Source organism: Mustela nivalis, assembly GCF_964662115.1.
Source record: "Mustela nivalis genome assembly, chromosome: 15".
Taxonomy (NCBI): domain Eukaryota; kingdom Metazoa; phylum Chordata; class Mammalia; order Carnivora; family Mustelidae; genus Mustela; species Mustela nivalis.
Window position 1 is genome coordinate 16,084,849 of NC_139034.1, and position 21,485 is coordinate 16,106,333.

Genomic DNA, 21,485 nt, shown 5'->3' on the forward strand with positions numbered 1-21,485 from the left:
AGTTTGGAAGTGTGCTTTCCCTTTCCTTTATTCAGAAATGTTTAAGAAGGATTAGTATTAAATCTTTTAAAATTATTATTATTATTATTATTATTATTACTATTATTATTATTATTATTTTAGGTTTGGTAGAATTCACCAATGAAGTCATCTGGTCCTGAGATTTTCTTTGTAGAAGTTTTTTGATTACTGGTTCAATCTCCATACTAATTGTACGTCTTGTCACATGTTCTATTCTTTCATGATTTAGTCTTAGTAGCTTTTATGTTTGTAGGAATTTGTCTGTTTTTTCTAGGTTATCCAGTTTCTTGGTGTATGATTGTTCTTCGAAGTCTTTTATGATCCTTTTTATTTCTGTTTTATCAATTGTGATATCTCTTCTTTCATTTCTAGTGATGTTTGAGTATTTTCCCTCTTTTTAGTTAATCTAGCTAAAGATTTGTAAATTTTGTTAATTTTTTTAAAAAACCAATTATTAGTGTTGTTTTGTTTTATTTCTGTTCTAGTCTTTCTTATTTCCTTCCTTCTGCTAACTTTGTGCTTAGTTTGTTCTTCTTTTTCTAGCTCCTTTAGGTTTAAAATTAAGTTGTTGATTTGAGATTTTTCTTCTTTTTAAATGTAGATTGGTCACTATGAAGGTCCTTTTTACTACCACTTTTACTGCATCCCGTAAGTTTTGGTAGGTTGTATTTTCATTTTCATTTTTTCTATTTTCTTTTTTGATGTTTTTTGACCAGATGGTTATTCAAGAATATGTTGTTTATTTTCCAAATATTTGGGAAGTATTTTCCTTCTGCTCTTAATTTCTAATTTCATTCTGTTGTGGTCAGAAAATATACTTTGAATGATTTCAATCTTTTAAAGTTGTTAAGACTTGTTCTGGGACATAACATGTGATCTATCCTGGAGAAAGGTCTGTGTGTGCTTTTTTTTTTTTTCTTCTCTGTGTGTGCTTTTAAGAGGAATATGTATTCTGCTGCTCTCGTGTCAGATGTTCTGTATAGGTCTGTTAGGTCCATTTGGTCTACAGTGTTACTCAAGTCCTATATGTCTTTATTGATCTTCTGTCTCAATAGTCTGTCCATTATTGAAAGTGAAGTATTGACGTTTTTTACTATAATTGTATTGTTATCTATTTCTGCCTTCAGTTCCAGCAATATTTGTTTTGTACATTTACATGCTTTAAGGCTAGGTGCCTATGTATTTATAACTGTGATATCTTCCTAGTGGATTGACTGTTTTATCATTATAAAATGTCTTTCTTTGTCTCTTGTGACAGTTTTTGACTTACTGCCTGTTTTTTTTAATGTATATATATATAATATGTCTATCCCGACTCTTGTTTGTTTACCATTTGCATGAAACATCTTTTTCTAGTCCTTCACTTAAGCCTATGTGTGTCATTAAATCTAGAGTGAGTTTCTAGCAGGCAGCATATAGTTGGGTATTATTTTTTTGTTCATTGATGGAAGAGTTTAATCCACTTACATTAAGATAATTATTATAAGGAAGGGTTTACTATTGCCGTTTTATTGTTTTCTGTTAGTTTAATAGCTCTTTTGCCTGTCTTGTCTTCTTGCTGTCTTCCTTTGTGTTTTGTTGCTTTTTTGGTATTGATATGCTTTGACTCTTTTTTGTTTTTCTTTTGTGTTACTTCCATAGGTAATTTTTGTGTGTGGTCACCTCAGGGTTTACATAAAATATCTTATAATCATAACAATTGCTTTTTAGCAGATAACAACTTAAGTTCAATCACATACTAAATCTCTACACTTTAACATGGCTCTACACACAAACTTTGTTATTGCTACAAATTTGTTTTACTTAATACATTTTAGTTATAGTTATTTTAATAATTTTGCCTTTTACTTTTTAAAATATTTTATTTATTTGACAGAGAGAGAGCACAAGCAGGGGGAGTGGCAGCCAGAGGGAGAAGTAGGCTTCCCCGTGAGCAGAGAGCCTGATGCGGATCTCAAGCCTAGGCTCCTGGGATCATGACCTGAGCCAAAGGCAGACACTTAACTGACTGAGCCACCTAGGCACCCTTATCTTTTACTTTTATATTAGAATTGAAAGTGATTTACCCACCACTATTATAGTAACTCAGTATTCTGTATTTGTCTACATATTTACCTTAACCAACAAATTTCCATTTCCTGGATCTGGATGTCCATTCTCTTCTCTAGATTTGAGAAATTTTTAGCCATTGTTTTTTTAGATAAGCTTTCTTTTTTTCCTTTCTCTCTCTCTCACTTCTCTTTCTGGAACTCCTATAATTTTTGTATTAGTCTACTTAATGGTATCTCATAAGTCCCTTCAGCTTTCTTCATTCTTTTTTATTTGTGCTCCTCTGACTGAATTATTTCCAATGACCTATCTTTGAGTTTGCTGATCTTTTCACCTGCTTGAGCTAGTCCGTTTTTGAACACCTCTAAGAAACTTTTCAGTTTAGTTTTGTTCTCGTCAGCTCCATGATTTCTATCTGGTACTTTTAATATTTTCTGTCTCTTTGTTGAGATTCTCATATTGGTCTCTTGACTTGTGAGCACCTTAATGACAGCTATTTTGAATTCTATCAGGTGAATCATAGAATTCCACTTTGTTAGGATTGGTTTCTGGGAACTTATCTTATTCCTCGGTTAGGACTAGCTTTGCCTGAATATTTATTTCCCTGGGCTCTTTGTGTTGGTGTCTGCTCATTAGACAAGGCAGACTTCGTTCCCAGCCTTTATAGACTATCTTCATAGGGTAAGATCCCCCTTAATCAGTCCAGCCAAGGATTCTGACTCCCTAGAGGGAAGCTGAGAGCTGAAAAGTTGGGATACTGGACACACTAACAAACCCTTTCCTCCCCTGGATGAAGCTGGGAGCAAGAGGGACTCTTCCTGATGATATGGCACTGTACCAGTCAGGGGTTCTTGTGAGAAGATGTCTTAACCTCCCTACCAGCTTCAGGGAGACCGCTTCATACTCTTCCGTGGTGCTGGAGGATTTCTGTTACTTTCTGGATTTCTCACAAAGGAAATTTGTCTGTGGATGGTTGCTGAATTAGTGTGCTTGTGGGAGAAGGAAGGCCCAGGGCTTCCTACTCCACCATTTTGCTGGCATCCTTTCAATGCGTATTTTATTTCATTCTATTTTTAAATATTTTATTTATTTATTTATTTATTTGAGAGAGAGCAAGCAGGGAGAGGAGCAGAGGGAGAGGGACAAGCAGACTCTGCTCTGAGCTCAGATCTCATTGTGGGGCTCAGTTTCATGACCCGGAGATCATGATCTGAGCTGAAATCAAGAGTCAGACTCTTAACCAACTGAACCTCCCAGGCACCTCCAATGCATATTTTAAATCAATATCTAAGGAGAAATAGATAAATGAGGGATGGATTAGTCTGGGTTCAGAGAGACTGGTAGAGTATTGCAGAAATTCAGGTGCCTCAAGGTAATCATCTGTAAAATGAGTTTGTTTTGAGGATTGAATGAATGAATAAGTATAAAGTCTTTGAACTTGAAGTAGTAACTAGCGTATAATAAGCACTCAATAAATAGTAGCAGTTATTATTATCCACAAGACAAATGCTAAAGATAACCAACAAAAGCTGAAATAACAGATGGGGTAGAGAAGAAAAATAACTCCAGTTTTTCAGAAGACCATGTAAACTGGGCTTGTTATTGATTGGAGATGCACGCCTGAGAGCACCTGAGCAGAGAGGTCACTTCAAGTCTGGGTAGCTGATGGAGTCTTTCACCACTCAGGAACTAACATAGTTATTTGGTTTTGCTCAGTTTAAGAAGATGATCATTAAGATGTCTTGCATTCTCTCCTTACCTACTCTTCAACACCATATCTGTCACAATAATAAAGAAGAACCAGGATAAGGGAGGGGGACAGAGAAGAAGGTCTCAAAAGTGCCCCCTGCTTTATCTCTCAGCCTACTTGGGAATCTCGGATATCCTGCCTTTGCCTGTCAGGCTTTCCTCTAAGTACTTTCCTTAACTACTGAAGATCTCAGTTGCAAATAACAAACATTGATTAAGCTTGTTGTATGCATCAGTCCTTAAAGAAGTCAAATGATGAGTAGGGAATGAAGATGAAAGGAAGTGAAGGAGTTAGATATGAGTATAGTGAAGAAAAACACACTCCAGTGGAGCTCACTTTAAATTCATGACCACGAAGCTCAAGTGATCCCTTGAGATCCCAAGCAGTCATCTACACATCCCAGGGGTACTCCAACCTTGTTCCAAGTCTATAATTTCATTCTTTTTCCTCTCTCCTCAAATCACCTTCAGCCCATCTCTTATCCTCATCTCAGCTAATGACCTTGCTTCTTACCTTACTATGAAAACTGAAGCAAATAGGAAAGAAATTTCACCAGCTTCCATCCCATCACATCCCCTACCAGCGTCTATACTCTGCCTTCTCACTTGCTATACCAAATAAACTTTCCATGCTCCATCAAAAGCAAATCTCTTTATTCAAATAACAGAGTTATTCTCTTTCTCAAGATATCCCTCCTACAAATCTCTCCTTTTTCTACCAACTTTTTATTCTCCACTGGATCCTTCGCATTAAGTAATAAAAATGCTATTTCTCCCATTGTAAGCAAACAAACAATGTCCTGCTCTATATCCCACAGGTACCGCCAGCTCATATCCTATTTTTTGGCAGCAGAACTTCTTTTTTTTGTTTTTTAAGATTTTTTAATTTATTTATTTGACGGACAGAGATCACAAGTAGGCAGAGAGGCAGGCAAAAAGAGATGAGGAAGCAGGCTCCCTGCTGAGCAGAGAGCCCGATGCAGGACTTGATCCCAGGACCCTGGGATCGTGACCTGAGCCGAAGGCAAAGGCTTAACCCACTGAGCCACCCAGGCATCCCTGCAGCAGAACTTCTTAAGAGAATCAATCTAGGGCACCTGGGTGGCTCAGTGGATTAAGCCACTGCCTTCAACTCAGGTCATGATCCCAGGGTCCTGGGATCAAGTCCTACATCGGGCTCTCTGCTCAGCAGGGAACCTGCTTCCTCATCTTTCTCTGCCTGCCTCTCTGTCTACTTGTGATCTCTGTCTGTCAAATAAATAAATAAAATATTTTTAAAAAATCCTTTAGTCAACTCAACTCATCCTTTTGAGCACATCTGACATAACCCATCAGCTATACTTGATCTAGCTGATCATTGATATATTTTCTTCACTTGCCTTACTGGACACCATACTTTGGGTTTTTCTTCTATTTTACAGGTAATTCTTTTTAGTCTCCTTTACTGGTTCCTATGCTTCTCCCTCACCTCTTATACTTGGAGCATCCCCAGCTTCCATTCTTGCTCCTTTCCTCTATATACACTCCTTCCCTTTGGGGATCTTTAGTCTCTTGGCTTTAAACACCATCACTATGTTAATGGCTCAAATTTGTATCTTTGGACTGCTTCCTATCAAACTCCAGAGTCTTACATCCCACTACCTACTGAATGTCTCCACCTTGAAATCTGGTTGGCATATGCACACACCAGAGCTTGTGACTTTGGAGATCCCTTGACTACACTTACCCAACTCTCCCACAGCCCTTCTCTTAGACATCATGTTCTAGCCCACTGGGTGGCTTGCTTTTTCCTGCATGCGTGAACTGTTTCCCATCTAGGAGCCTCATCACAGTTTTCTTCACCTACACACCCATTCATATCACTTATGACTGCTGATATCCTGCCAATTCCTGGGACCCAACTCAGAAATCACTCTTCACAAAGCTTTTACCAATCCTCTGAACCAGAATTAATTTCTTTTTCTGGGCTTCCATTGTACTTTATTTATATATCTATTCTAGGCCTTAATCATTCTCTGTGTGTGTGTGTGTGTTTTTTTTTTTTTTTATAGTCCACTGTGTTCATTCACGCAACAAATACTATAGAAGGACTGCTGTGGGCCAGACACTATTGTGGGTACAGGAAACACTTCAGTGTACAAAATAATAAGATTTTCTGCCCTTAGGATGTATCCATTCAAGGGTAACCTTGGTGGTGCAGTTGTTTGTGTGTCCAACTCTTGGTTTCAGCTCAGGTTGTGGTCTCAGGGTCATGAGGTTGAGCTCTGTGTTGAGCTCCATGTTTGGCACAGATTCTCCTTGAGGTTCTCTGCCTCTGCCTTTCCCCCCACTTGCACTCTCTCTCAAATAAATAAATAGCCTTTTAAAAAATATGTATTCTGCAAGTTGGTACAACCACTTTGGAAAACAGTATGGCGTTTCCCCAAAAAGTTAAAAATAGAGCTACCCTATGACCCAGCAATTGCACTACTATGTATTTACCCCAACAATACAGATGTAGTGAAAAGAAGGGCCACATGCACCCCAATGTTCATAGCAGCAATATTCACAACAGCCAAACTGTGGAAGGAGATGAGATGCCTTTCAACAGATGAATGGATAAAGAAGATGTGGTCCATATATTCAATGGAATATTGCTCAGCCATCAGAAAGGATGAATACCCAACTTTTGCATCAACATGGATGGGACTGGAGGAGATTATGCTGAGTAAAATAAGTCAAACAGAGAAAGACAATTATTGTATGGATTCACTTATATAAAAAACATAAGGAATAGCTTCGAGGACATTAGGAGATGGAAGGGAAAATGAAGGGGGGCATCAGAGGGGGAGGTGAACCATGAGAGACTATGGACTCTGGGAAACAAACTGAGGGTTTCAGAGGTGAGGAGGGGTAGGGAGATGAGGTAGCTTGGTGATGAGTATTAAGGAGGGCATGTATTGTAACAAGCACTGGCTGTTATATGCAAACAATAAATCATGGAACACTACATCAAGAACTAATGAAGTACTGTATGTTGACTAATATAACATTTTTAAAAAGATGTATCCATTCAAGTGGGAGGAGTGAATTTACAATAAATAATAAATATTATAAATACACAAATAATATAGTATTGTTAGAAGATGATAGGTGCTATGGGTGAAAGAAAAGGCATTGCCAAGTATGTATGTGTATGAATTGATAGGGAAGGGGCTGTCTGTTGTAGTATTAAGTAAGGTGATCAGGGACAGCTTTGACATTCAAACAAAGACCCAAAAGAAGCAAGGCAGTGAGCCAGGGAAGCCAGGGGGATACCTGGAAGACAGCAGCCCAGACAATGGAACAACCAGAGCAAAGGCCTAAAGTGGGACGTGTCTGCTCACCCTGCATGTTCAGGGACTCTCAGTAGCCTGTTCCTGGTCCTCTGCTATGTGCACATGACACCATCACTGCCAGGCTTCACAACCTCACTATTTCTCACTGGTCTTAATTCAATGACCTCCTAACAGGTGAATCTTTTCCCTCTTTTAAGTCTTCATTATATCTGTGACATAAACCATTTCTCTCTCCTTGACCTCTGCAATAGTGGCCTGTCTCCAGTTCGCCTCCTCTAACTGGTCCTCCTTCTCCCTTCTTCATCCTCACCCCACTCACATGTTGAAAGCATCTCAGGTGCTACCTTGGTAGCACCCTTAGTTTTCTCCTTGTACCACATTCCTGAAATATTGTCTTTCTTTTACTGGCTTGACCATTATTTAGAATTACTTCTTGACACCTGCACTCAAAATGCTAGATTAAGTTCCATGCGGATAGCTTGAAGGCCTTTCAGACTTGAAGTGTCAAAAGACATGTGCACTCTCTTCAAATCCTGCCATGCTCCCTATGTGTTCTGTCTTGATTTCCAGCTCCATTTCATCACTCAAACGGAGAATCTTGGGAATCCTTGTGGTCACTTCTCCTCCTCACCTTCCGCTTATAATCACTGGCCAAGTCTTGTCCCTTTTCTCCTCTCATTTCTGTGATCACTGCCCAGTGTGCATCCTCTCAGTTTCTTACATGTGCTAGTTAATTGGCCAATGGCCTGCAGTGTCTCCCCTTTGTAACTTGGCCCACACACTCCGGGAAGACTGGATTATGCTTTGCTCAATCCTGAACAAAATCTAAATGGTATTTGGCTCCTATCCTATGGGCCAAGGTCGTTTGGAATAGTGATGGTTGCCATATAATCTGAACTCCCTACAACTTCCTCAAGGCACAAAAGTATGAACATCACTATTGTTTTCTGGTTTTCTTCCAAGATGACATTAAGACTTTGTCTGGCTCTCTCAAGACATGGTTCATCCCATAACAGCAATATCCACAATGCTCCAGACGAACCTTCTCACCAAGTAACAGAATCACAGCTACCTTTCAATGCCTTATTGTAATCAGCTTGTTTCAGGTCAAGTATGTGCTAAGTAAAAATGGCCTGCATTCTCTTCTTAGCTGAGTTATGAATTGGGAGCACTGCTCATCCATTCACTGTATTTCTGGAAGGCTGATGTCTAGAGAAGAATCCAACATCATAACTAGAGACATACTTTACCACCTAAAGGAAGGCACTTGTTGGCGCCTCGTGGACAGTTGTCATCAGTTTCAATCTCCTGGATCACCTTTCTTAACTGGGAGTCTGTGATTCTCCCCACTTTAAAGGGGAAAACCAGATTTTTTCTTTGCTTTATCCTACTGCACTCCAGACAGAAAAATATATGGAGTTGGTAAGATCGTTAGGATTTAGAATACCAAGACTCATCGGAAATTGACTCACTTATCGTTATACTTTGCAATTTAGGAAAGTTCAAAGAAACAAAATCTGGAACCAATCCCAGCACTGTGGGGTACTTCCTATTTCCTGGCTCCCCTGTTCTTTCCAGGGACATATGCTGAGCTTGCCCTGGGTCTGGGGCCCTGTCCTAAGCACCAAATGAAAGCTGAAGATTATTAGATGTGACAAAACGTTCTCCTGAATCTCTCAGCAGCAGCTGGTTGGATAAAACTCCTCTCCGTCACCTCTAACTCCCAAAGGAGATCGAGAGCTTTTGCTTCTTTTAGGGAGACTCCGATACACCCACTGATTAGCCAGAGAAATTTCTGAAGAAGGAAAGAAATGATCAATCTTTGCATCTTAAAAAGAAATCAAAGATACCCTCTTTGTAAACACCATCTTTCTGGATTGTTATCACCGGTGTCGGTTGCTGTTACTGCAACAATGAAATGCTTCAGATGCCTTAATTCCAGGAATCTGGTCTCTTGCCAGAGCTGCAGAGTGATATGAATAATTTCTGGGCTCTGATACTCAGGATTGATGTGTTTCTGGGATTTTTTTTTTTTTTTTTTCAGTAATACCACCGGGGTCTATCTCTCTTAGAGAAGTCAGAGATTTCATGCCACAAGGCAGGCTTCTCGGCTCCTTTCAGGGTGAGCAACGGCAGAACAGAGATCTCCACTTAAGGCAACTCTTCCCATTTTTCCCAACTGTCTTGTTGTCAGAAAAATAGGTCAACACCCAGGAGCAAAAATTGTGAAAAATAAGCCAGGATACACCAACAGTATATTTCTCCTTATTTTTAACATACTTGTGATAACGTAGCAAGTGTGAATCTCATTCCATAGCTTCGGGTGTGCAAGAAACATCACTTATTTTGTTTTCTGAAACTTGAGCTTAGTTCTATTTTGAGTTCCTACCACCCACGATAATATCAGTCACTTCAGGGGTTCCCCCACCAACGTCGTGGCACAGTTGGGGGGCCCGCTGGTGGGAAGTGCCATCGAGGCTACTCAGGCTCTGTGGTTGGGTGTCTTGGACACAAGACCCTATGGGACACTGCACACGGCCACTTCAGTCACGAGGAACCACTGCTCCCCCTGGCAGCCCTTCTAGGATGTGGGGCCTGGTACCCACTATGGGAGACCCTCAACCCTCTCTTCCTCCCCTGCTTGTGGTACTTCTCCTTTCCTGCTCTTTCTCCAGACTGTGGAGGCTCTCTTTTGTTTGTGGAAGAAATCTTCTTCCTCCCTTTCTGCTTCCTCCACCCCATTCCATCCCTCCTCTGACCCTCCTGCTTGCTCGGCCTGCTCCAGACACCAGACTCCCGGCTGTTTGTTGAGCACACTTGTGCCTCAGGGCCTTCCCCGCTATCTCCTCCTGAAGCATTCTTCTCTGCTGAGATCCATGTGGCTCAATCCCACGTCACTCACTCAGAGAGGCCTCTCTGACCACTGTCCTTGAGAATACACTCTCCGCACCATACCACCCCCCAGACCCAGAATTCCTTATTGCCCCTACCCTGCTTTATTTATCTCCATAGCAATTACCATCATCTGACATACGATGTCCTGATTTGGTTATTTATTTATTATTTGCCTCCTAAATAGACTAAAAGCACTATGATGGTGAGAACTTTATCTATTATATCCCATTGGCTAGAATAGTGTTACGCATATGGTATATACTTAATATATATTTATACTTGAAGAATGAAGAAACAAATGGTTTGGGGAGAATACTTAGACTATGACAGACAGTGTCCTTGACACCAACATTCATTCAACTGGAAGACAAAGCCCAGAGTGGGTGAGGTGGCCCCTGAGTTTGGCTGAGGTTCAGAAATCAAAGAGGCCACATGTAGTGGGAACACTGGGACTGAGAAGGGAAGTCTTGTGACATCATCAACAGGCTGTGATATTGGCTGGGGCTGGTCACAGCATGGAACTTGGAAGCCAAGCAGCCAAGGGTGGATGGAGGTCACCCCGAGGAATCTGAAGAGAGTGTGCAAGCTAGACACAGGGCATCCAGCTAGTGTGGACTGTTTTCCAGTCACACACAATGATAACTTTATAAAGGATGTTTTCTAAGTGAGTACTTCCGCAGAGGGATGCAAGGCATGTTTGGGCTACCAGGACAGTAAAAGAGGCAGGTACAAGCTATGCTCTCAGGGAACTTCCACCCTAGTGGAAGAGAGAGGCTATATGCAAAACCAGTGGGTAGTATGTTAAGGAATAAGGACTAAGGAGAGCAAATGTAGCACAGAGGGGACTAAAGCATGGGGCAGGGGCAGGGCAGAGCTTGCCAGGTGCCAGTGGGGCAAGGACTTGAAGGTAGCATGCCAGTGAGCCACAAAGTTGGTTCTAGGCAAGGCTGTGCAGTGGTGCATGCAAGGACTTTGTGTGGCCAGCCTGGAAGTGTATGAATGCATCAACAACAAAGATCAGTGTTGCTCATTATGGGCCTAGCACTGTTCTGGGCAGTTGGGATATATTAATGAATAAAAGAGGCAAAAACCCTTGCTCTAGCAGAGCCTGGCTTTTAGACAATAAACAGTCAATATCTGATTACTTAGGGATGCTAGGAAGTGGTAAGTGTTATGAAGAAAACGGACCAGGTAAGGGCATCAGAAGTTCAGGTTGGTTGCATGTGTGCATGTTCTGTGGACTCAGATCATCGGCATAAAGAGACAGAGGTAAAGCCCTGAGGTTGATGGGCGTGCTCATTGCTGGCACACAAGCAGGTAGCCAGGCCCGAGCCCGGGGTACCCAAACCCAGGTAAGCAATGTCAAGTACAGCTGCTGGAAAGTTGAGGACCCAGAATTTCCACGAGAGGTCATTGCAGTTTTGCGAGGTGGGGGCGAGGGCTTGATGGGAATGCCTTCACATAGGCACAGGAAGGGAAACAGAGGCGGCAGCATGAAGCCGCGTCTCAAGCAACTCTTTCGTAAAAGGATGGAGAAAACTGGGGTGATAATTGGAGGGGCAAAGCGATCAAGACAATTTTTAAAAATTTTCCCCAATGAGAGAAATAAGAGCATGTTTGTGTGCTGATGGGAATGATCCACAGCATTGATCAACCAGGGGGATCTGGTGGGATTTGGTGGAGGGCCTCTGTAGAGCATTTCCGTTTTCTCGGAGACTTAGAAAGCAAGATCTTGATCTGAGAATGGGAATTGGGAGCTGTCGGAGATTTTCAGACAAAGGAGGAAGTGGAAATGGTCTCGGAGAGTGGGAGACGACGGATGGCTGCCAGGAAGTCCTGAGAACTTATCTGTGGTTTGTGGTCATGACGTTGAAGTCAGACCGCTCAGCACAGTTGTGTGGTTTGTCTCCAGCCACATTTTCATGCATGGGGTGGGTGGGAAGTCAACATGAATCAAGGGTGTTCTTGTGCCAAGAAAGAACAACAAAGGAGAAAGTTGAGGGCACACATGAGGAAGTGGTTATCACTGACAGAGGAACCTAAGTCACCCGGGAAGGAAAGTGAGGCATGAAAGAGTCTTGGACAGTGAAAATGTGTTTGGATCAACAGATGGAAAGTCCTGGAATTAAATCTGTAGTACAATGTGAATAAGCTGGAAAGACTGGAGGTAGAATGTTTGAGATCGGGGTTTTCAACTGAAGGTTGCAGTTATTACTAATGACAATATCAGGAGCGTGACAGTGGCCGTGGGTGTCTGCAGTATGGTAGAAAACAAAACCGTTGTAAGGAAATGAGAAACTGGTAGACTGAATGGATTATTTATGATTGATATTAAATCCCAAGAATTATGAAAAGAGTAGTGTGGGGAGAATGACAATGTGCAAGGAGCTAAATTCTACATTTTAAATCTTTTATATAAATATGAGGGAGAGAGAAATTTGGTCCTACCAGGTCTTTTTTTTTTTTTTTTGATTTATTTATTTATTTGAGAGAGAGAGAAAGAGAGAGAGCAGGGGGAGGGACAGAGGAAGAGGGAGAGAGAGATGATCTCCAGCCAACTCTGCACTGAATGTAGAGCCTGATGTGGGGCTTGATCTCACAACCTTGAAATCATGATCTGAGCTAAAACCAAAAGTTGGATGCTTAACCAACTGTGCCACCCTGATGCCCCCAAACAGATTTTTTTGATATCTTAGCAGAGAGCCTCAGATCTTCATCTTCTTGAGGGACATGTATGACTTTTTTTTTTCTTTTTGTAGTTTACTTTACTGGCCAACTGTTCTTAGCCAGTATTTCCAACATTGTATGTGGGCTCAACTGGTCTTTGCTGCGAAATTGTATGTCAGGAGAATGTCTGCATAATAAGTATACCTTGGCTATGGGGAACTTGAATCCTGACTATTGTTCTTATTTCTTCTCTAAGGAAGAAACTGACTGGCACATAATTGAATATTCCCAGAAAAAACCTTTAAAATATGTTAAGATAGAGAGATAATCTTCTAAAAACATGAAAGAAAGCCCAAATAAATGGGAAGCGACTGACTACCTTCCCGGATGAGAAAATTCAGTTTCGTGAAGGTGTCACCTTGCCCCAAGTTAAATGTCAGATTCAAAGGAATTCCAATCAAAATCTCTATGAGATTGTTTTGGAGCTCAACAGGTTGATTCCAAAGTTCATCTAGAAGAGTAAATATGTGAAAATGGCCAAGAAATTTTGAAAAAGCATAATGACTTAAGCTACCAGATATCAAAGTATGCTGCTAAGTTACAGTGAGTGAAAGAGATAAGATACTGGTGTGAAGAAGAGACAAATAGATTAATGATAGACCCATGTTTATGTGCAAAATAGTATTTGATAAAATAAGCATTTCAAATTAGTGGGAGAATAGTCTAACAGAAAACTGCTAGCGATTTAGGGGGAAAAAATTAAGTCCTTGTATCACAATATACATAAAAAAATTCCAGAGAAAGATCTAAGAGAAAACAAGAGAATATCTTAACAATAATTAGGGTTAAAAAAAAATGTCTATTGTGGGGTGCCTGGCTGACTCAGTAGAAGGAGCTTTCAGCTCTTGATCTTGGGGTAATGAATCTGAGCCCCACTTCAGGTAGGAATTACTTAAAAATAAAATCTTTTTTAAAAAGTCTTTAGCAAAAGCAGGACTCTAAACATAGGTGTCAAGAAAAGATTAATAAACAGTTTTGACAACAAAACTCAAAGAACATTTCTTTTACTACAGATTATGGTAGAAAAACTTCAGGAGAGACAAAAATGCATTTATTGGTATTTTTGTTTATTAAAAGCCACATGGTCTAAAAGAGGATTTGGAAACACTTATAGCAATGAGTATAGAATTGGATAAGAGATAATACACATGCACATATATGAATGGGGGTGAAGACAAAAAACATATATAGAAAGATAAGGTCAATAAGCAAAATATATTCTATAATACTCTGAACAATTTTTAGAAATGAGTAACATATTTATTTTTGGACTTCCTAGAAGCGAGAAAAAAGAGGGAAACAACATCCATTAGCAGCTTCATATTGTCTATAAGATAATAATTAAGATGTTTAAGAGACACACAGATTTCTGGTACTGACACAAAACAGAAACGTCTCTCTAGGTCCCTTCTTGTCTTTGGAAATGAAAGAGAAATAAATCCAATATAAATGGACAAATTATTTGCCAGATTTAATGTGGCCACATAATGTCAAACAAGTCTTGCAGTTGTAACATTGATGCTTCCCAGATATGGGCGGGTGTCCACATCTTGCATCCACATAGCCATTTCACTGGTTTTGATAAGAAATCCAACCGCAGGACACCTGGGTGGCTCAGTTGGTTAAGTGTCTGCCTTTGGCTCAGGTCATGATCTTAGGGTCCTGGGACTGAGTCCTGCATGGGGGTGGGGGGGGGTCCCTGCTCAGCAGGGGGCCTGCTTCTCCCTCTGCCTGCTGATCTCCCTGCTTGTGCTCTCTCTGACAAATAAATAAATAAAATCTAGAAAAAAAGAAAGAAAGAAAAGTAGGAAGGAAGAAATCCAACCACACCAAGCATTTTGTGATTTTTGTAGATGAAGCTGAAGATTCCGGGGGTCACAGGGAAAAGTGGTCCACTCGGGATCTTGCTAGTTTCTGCCCACTCTCCTCACTATCTCCTATTCAGCTTCTTCATCCCTCCTCCCTGCCTCCCTGCCCCTCCTGCCAACAACACCCATGCTCAAGCCTTCCTCCATGGGGCAGTCATTACCCTTTTCCTGGTACCAGCCAGTGTCACCCAGACCATTAGAACCAGCCATCTCAAAGTGGGGAGTTGCCACATTTTCCCATAAAAACCTGGCTCCTCTTGTAAAGAGAATGTCCACACTCTTCATCTCAAACACGTGGACTGGGAAGAGCCAATAGTTCCTCCATCCTTTCTCCAACTCCCACCTGATGGGAGGGATCCCTGCCACGTGGGGTGTGCCTGCCACACCTTCTAGGCTGGCCAACATGATTTAGCGTCAGTTTCACAGAGGAGCACCTCCTTACAGTTATCTCTCAGCTCTGGCACTGACTTCATAAATAAGTTTCTTATTTTAATTACGAAGCTGCACAGGGGAAGTAGACAATTAAATGAAGAGAATCTGAAATTACTTCTGATCTGGGCGAAGTAAACAAGTGTCTACTTCCAAGACAGTTCTACAAATAGAACACGGGCATGACATAAAGGACACTTGTCAGATTCTCCCCACCCCCACCCCCATCCCTGAGCTTGTTCTTGATGTCTGAAGATGTTTTCTCTTCATGTTCTTTGCTTTAGTTACGAAGATCCTGACAAGTGCCTGATTCTCTATGGCGATGATCAGGTAGGTACGGAGGATTGAAGGAGAGCGGTAGGCGTTTACTCAAGGGTCAGACGGCCAACTGCCATTCTTCCAGGGAGAAGCAAGGGGGAAAAAAGGAGGGTGGGAGCATCTGTGTCTTAAAGCAGAAACGAAGAAGAAATACAACATGATGTCAAATAAAATAAAATACGAAGAGGTAACATGTATGAAGTGATGGTTCGTATGCCTGGCGTTGTGCTTAGTGCTTTCTATTTGACCCATTTAGTTCAAACCATGAGGTGCTGTTAGACGGCCATTTGTGAAAATGGGGAAACTGAGGCACGGAGCAGTCATGCAATTTCTGAGTATACATGCTCCTGGGAGGTGATGGACTGAGGCTGGAACCCAAGCAGTTTGATCCAAGTCTGTGTGTTTCACCACGATGCTTTACTGGCTTCGAAGTAAAACAGAAGGGATGTTCTAGGTCAATGTGTGAAGAAACAGGGCCCGAATGAAGAAGCCAGTCTGAAAGCAGTGACATCGGAGCACCAGGGGAAAGGGCACATCTGATTTGCCCCACATTAGGCAGGAGAGGGTCTTGCAAATCAGGGCCAGAAGGGAGAAGTCCCTTCTCTGTACTCTGTTTCCCAGTTACAAATAAGATTTAAATGCAGTTTCCAGTAGGAGAGGGGACGGAGTGCTGTAAACAGAACTAAGGTTGAATGCTCTGGTAGCCTAGGATCTGCCTGAAGAAAGTATTAGCACAGGGCAAAGACAGACCACCAGGAGGGCACTAGCTCCTCGAGGGAATGGAGGAAGCCTGGCAGAAGGGGAAGGAAGATGGAAGCATCGCGGACACTGAAATCCAACAGGTTCCAATTTCTAATTTTGCTCTCTACTTCCCCTAAAGCCTTTTAATGCAAATTTAAAATGCACGCGCGCGCACACACACACACACACACGCATACATACATACATACACATATATTTAAAAAAATGAAAGAAAGAAAGAAAGAAACGAGCAGCAGGGGAGACAGCTGACAGGCTCTTGTGCAATGACCTGGAGCTCAGGGGCCCTACGCAGGGGGAGCGGGCAAGGACCTGCGCACTTCCCAACTGTAGGGGGCGCCGTTCACACAGACGACGAGGTGAATGGTGTCCTTGGATTTATGCAGCACCGCTTCCCCGCCTGGAATCTCTCAGATGGATTCTGGCCCGGGGATGGGATGGAAGAGGGAGGCATCCCCACCCCCACCCCTGCCGCGGGGCAGTCGTGCCCCTGTGGTCACCAGCCCCAGGCGCCTGGTAAATCGGGTCCCTCGGCTCCGCCTGTCTCCCTTGCTGCAGTCCTGGGTGCGGTGCAGCCGGGTGCCGGGGGCGGCGGCCCCGCAGAAGCCGGGAGGCGAAGCCGGGGCTGATGCGGGCGACCCTGCCTGTTCATTATCACGCAGGTTCATTGGTAAAAATGCAAATGCTCCGTTTCACTTCATCCTTCTGGCAGACTGTGCTGGGAGCAATAACTGGCTGCTCCCTACACCTGTCATCGCCGCAGCGCTGCTCACTTTGTGTAAAAGGCCTGCCACACTTCAGGTGTATATATAGCAACCAACCGGCGCGGAAGCCCGCCTGCTGGAAACTCGATCATTCACTGCCCCCTAGTGGGCTAGATGTGAATGAGCCGGTACACCCTGTGTTCTTTTGATTTCGCCTCTAAGCAAATCAGAGTCGCAGCTTAGGTCAGGAGGAGTTTGTGAGAGTCCTGCTTTGGTCATCGCTGCTGGTTTCTGTAGTTCTTAACAGCATTTTAATAACATAAAATGTCAGTCTAGGGGGACTCTTTGTGGAGCTGTATTTGAATGTTAAAAAGCCAGGACATTTTCCATCAGTGTTTGAGTCCTTATTTGATGTTTCTTTTTTTAAAAAAATCAAATTTTCTTTAGGCTAGAAAAAGGCTTACAGTGAATGCAGCATCTACGAGTTCATGGTGCCAACCTGGCAAAGCCATCAGTTGTGCCCGAGAGAGAAAGAAGTGTATTTTGAGGCAGAAACACTGGCTGTGCCTGTCTTGTCACCTAAGCATGTTCTGGCAGACTTCAAAGTCTTCACAATTTGCATACTTCTTGGAGATCACACACTGATAACCTGGAATTGAGGACCCAGTGACATTCAGCAGAAGGGAAGCTACATTTATAATATGCCCACGAAGGCCAGGGTACTGGGTTCACCAAAGTCATACCACAAAGGTTCTCTTGATGAGTGATTATCCTTGGGTTTCATTAGATGATTGCGTCTAGCCCAGGATCATGCACTTTCAGATCATTTGATAATATTCATCAGTGCTACTTACACTCGGCATACTGAGAAACTTGTTTCTTAAAATTAATAGTCTACTTTCATACTCTTTCTGAGCTATTTGCTCATTGCAAGGACTTGAGCAGACTTGTAATTATCTCAGAGTTGAGTGACTTCATTGCTCTGACCTTTTGGAATATCTACTACTAGAATATTTTAGACAATAGAATAACTCCCTTCCCATAGCCTGGACTCTTGCCATAAAGACCTCCATTGATAGAGTCTAGGGCGACCACACCCAAAGGCTTCCCTTGTGTATGGATTAGCTTCTCATTTATGCATCTAGAGTAATGCTAGTTCAGTACCATCCTTAGGAGAACTGAAAAAATCATCCCACAAACCATTTTCTGGGCTTTGTGGTACAGATGAGGAAATTGGACTCAGACGGTTACAGAAGTGGAATCTAGGTGAGACAGGCAGAGGGATGATGCTATACCCATCTCTAGGTCAGCCCTGTTCGTTTGATGCATTTATTTCAGGCTGACTGTAGGATCAGCAGAGCCCTGATGAGAGGAAACTTCCATGGGAGAAAAATGTTGGTGAGAAAGCTTTGGTGGATAGGCACAGAGCAGAACTCAAATTTTTCCACCCCATGTACATCAGAAACAGCAGGAAGTGAAATGCTTCAGAGTTTTTCCGAAGCAGACTGTAGTTTTCCTCAGACGATCACAGGAAGTGCTGCTGGTGATTCACCAGGTTAAACTTTTCCTCCCAGTCAGAATTAAGTGGAAGTTGCTGTGCACAGTGGAGGCTCAGAGGGCTAATGGGCATGGGGCGGGGAATGGGGAGGCTTGTTTACTAACTGGTCAGAGCTCCTAGCCGTGAAACTCAACGAGCCTGCTAAAGAATATGGTGAAACTCTCACCATGGAAACTTCCAATACAATTATAAAAATTAAATAGGCTTAGGGGATAACTTACCAGGTAGAAATAGGTCAATAGCGCTGCCTTCCTGTAAGTCCCCATTACAGCCCAACGAAGTCCTCTGACCGACTATTTTATTCAAGTTGGGCAGGCTGCCCATCGAATGGCTCCATTTTACCTGGCCTAGTTTCCCCCTGGTCATTCAACACATGTCATAGATCCGGAGGCCCCAGAACGGGGCGATCATCTACTCTATCCCCGGGCCTCCCCAGCCCATAGCTCCGAGATATCATCTCTAAAGAGGTGCATCTGCCTGGGGAATTTTACAACCTAACTGGGAGAATCAAGACAGAGCATGTGTGAAAAGCTTTTAAAAGGGCACATAAAGGAAACACACAGAGCGCTGCCTGTCTTTCTGCTTGGGAAGCTCAGCTGCTTCCGATGATGAGAATGACCTGGGTGCATGTCCCTTGTAGGCGAGGGGAGTGCTCCAGCAGGCAGACGTGTCCAGGGTCCCTGATCCGAGCTGGTCATCCTTCAGCAGAGGAGCTGGCTTTCCCCGAGGCTTCCCCCATGCCCTGCTGCTGCAGCCTCCCCTGCTGGTCTTTGGCCAAGCTGCCTCGGGGGTCAACAGGAGTGGGTTTTATCTAAGGGGTTCGGAGCTGTTGCAGCTGTGGCTGCGGGCCGCGGGGGCAGTGGCTCTAACCCGGCCTCTCCTGCGGCAGTCTAGACAGATGCATGATTGAATGAAGGATTCGTCCAAGTCCTGTGTCACATTGGCCATCTGGAAAGGAGCCAACCACTCATTTAGCAAATTGCTCTGTTTAAATGCAGCTGCTGTGTCTCGGCGTTTACACTACCAAGACAGATCGCGTGATTCCTCTTCCTTCATTTATCTAAGCCGTTCCTCTCAATCCACCAGGAACTTAAAAAGGCTGTTAATGCATGACAAGGCACTTGACCCACATGATTTCCAAACCGAGGAGGAGCATCGGTCTTGTGCCGGGTTGTCTTTCCCTCAAAAGCAAGGGCACCTTGCCTGTGCTCCCTGTCTTAATGAAAGCTGCCTTTATTAAGAATCCCATTAAGCTCCACAGTGTCCAGCTATCCAACACTGTAAATATTATCCTTTAGAAACACATCCAGAGGCCCCGCGCAGACTGCTGGCTTGGTCATGCGCGCTTGCCAGACAGTCTGACCTCGGACCTCAGCACTCCGGACAGAGCGTGGTGTTTGGCCCCCTGGTGCCTCTTTCCATTTGGAAAGATGGATTCCAGTCCTTAGCACAGAATGTCAACAAAGCCTCTGAGATGATTTGATAAGACTTGGAAGCAAAATGATTTCAGACTAGCAATGAGCTCTCCATTTTTGTTTTTTTGTTTTTGTTTTGTTGTTTTGTTTTGTTTACCTTGATTTCCTTTTTTTCCTAAAGAAAATGGTTTAAAAAAAAAAAAAAGGTACTCCTGAGGCGAAGCAGTTTATTGTCTGGCTGCCACTGGTCCCCAGCACCTACTACTGATTATGATCTGTTATTTATCAGGCAAATAATCCTGATATGACCACTGGCTTCATCAACTGCTTAGTTTAATTGGGGTCGCGGTATCATTAAGTCTGGAAGCCAGAAGCCAGAATAAGTGAGTGTTAATTAAATTAAATAACATCTGATCAGCCCTTAGCTAGGCCCACTGGAAGAGAAACTAAGTAGTACAATAAATGATGTTTGCAGTTAAGTCCTATGGGGGACAGGGAGCAACACATACAGGCGTATTCAGCACAGGGTAGCTGTGAGGCACACCGGCTTGGAGCCCTATCAGGTGCAAGGAAGTTACCAAGAGGGACAAGGCACCAGCAAGAGCTGAGGGAGAGGGGATGTCTCAGAGGAAAGAGCTGCTTAAGAGCCGAACATCCAGGGAACTTGAGGAACACGAGAGCCCGAGAAAATTCCATTTGATTTATTAGAAATGGAACCAGTGGTGAGAAAAATGTCAGCGGAAGAACACGGAGACAGATTGCAGGGCTCTAAGGAGGGAGTGGGGAGTGAGAAAACAACACATTAACTAGGAGAAATGGGGAGAGAGAGGAACTGTATATGGTGGTTTCTTGAAATGAATCAAGGTTCTAAATGATACTATAATCATATGGAAAGTGACGGGACCTAAGGACGAGAACATAATTCTCATTAATAGATTATACACTGGAAAGATATTACATAAGTCCCATGCCACAGAATTTTGGGTGTATGTCATACTAAGGTTAATAAAAATTAAAAAAAAAAAAACCCAGCATAATGGGAGTCCAGAGATTTCCAGAGATGTGTATCCAGACCGAACAAAGAAATGACATTACAGAGTTAGGCATGCTACATATTGTGAACCCAACTAAGACCACAGCTGGTTCCACTGCTGATTCACCTGGGCTCAGAAACCACATGAAATTTAGCAGTTCAGTACCTGTGCCCCTTAACACTTCTGGTACTCTGGGTACACCGTTCAACCTCTCTCTGCCTCCATCTGCAGAATGGAAAGAATCAAAGTGCCTACCCCCCAGGATTATTGTGAAGATTCAATGAGATGAGGCATAGAAAGCAGTGTGTGCAGGACCTGCGACTTGTTCGAGGAGATATTCTTTAGTCACATGGATCCCAGAGAATACTGTAGCAAGCTCCCATCCCCAAACCTGTAGCAGTTAGTTCCTACAAGAAAGCGCGTGTTTTGCTACTTTATACACCTGCTATAATGGCACTGTTTTCCTCTGTATCTAATGCTGTTCCAAGTGCAGGTCACTATGAGAAATGTCCTGGAGTGAGCAAGGTCCTCTGTGTGCAGTCACTCACAACACCCTGTGACCTAGGTCCGGGCATTTGGACCGTGTGGTCTGGCCATGCTTATGTCCCATTCAAGGTTATGGCGGTTGCACTTGCTAAATAT

At 42.8% G+C, this 21,485-nt stretch overlaps 1 protein-coding gene across 3 annotated transcripts in view; it reads left to right on the plus strand.

Annotated features, from left to right (window-relative positions):
• The window catches only part of LOC309849153 (cilia- and flagella-associated protein 337-like), a 131,873-nt gene that overhangs the window by 43,862 nt on the left and 66,526 nt on the right, over positions 1-21,485 (plus strand). For all 3 annotated transcript variants that reach the window (XM_082701468.1, XM_082701470.1, XM_082701469.1), the window contains exon 9: positions 15,340-15,385. In XM_082701468.1, coding sequence (XP_082557594.1) covers positions 15,340-15,385 — 46 coding nt within the window. The remainder of the gene's footprint in view (positions 1-15,339; positions 15,386-21,485) is intronic.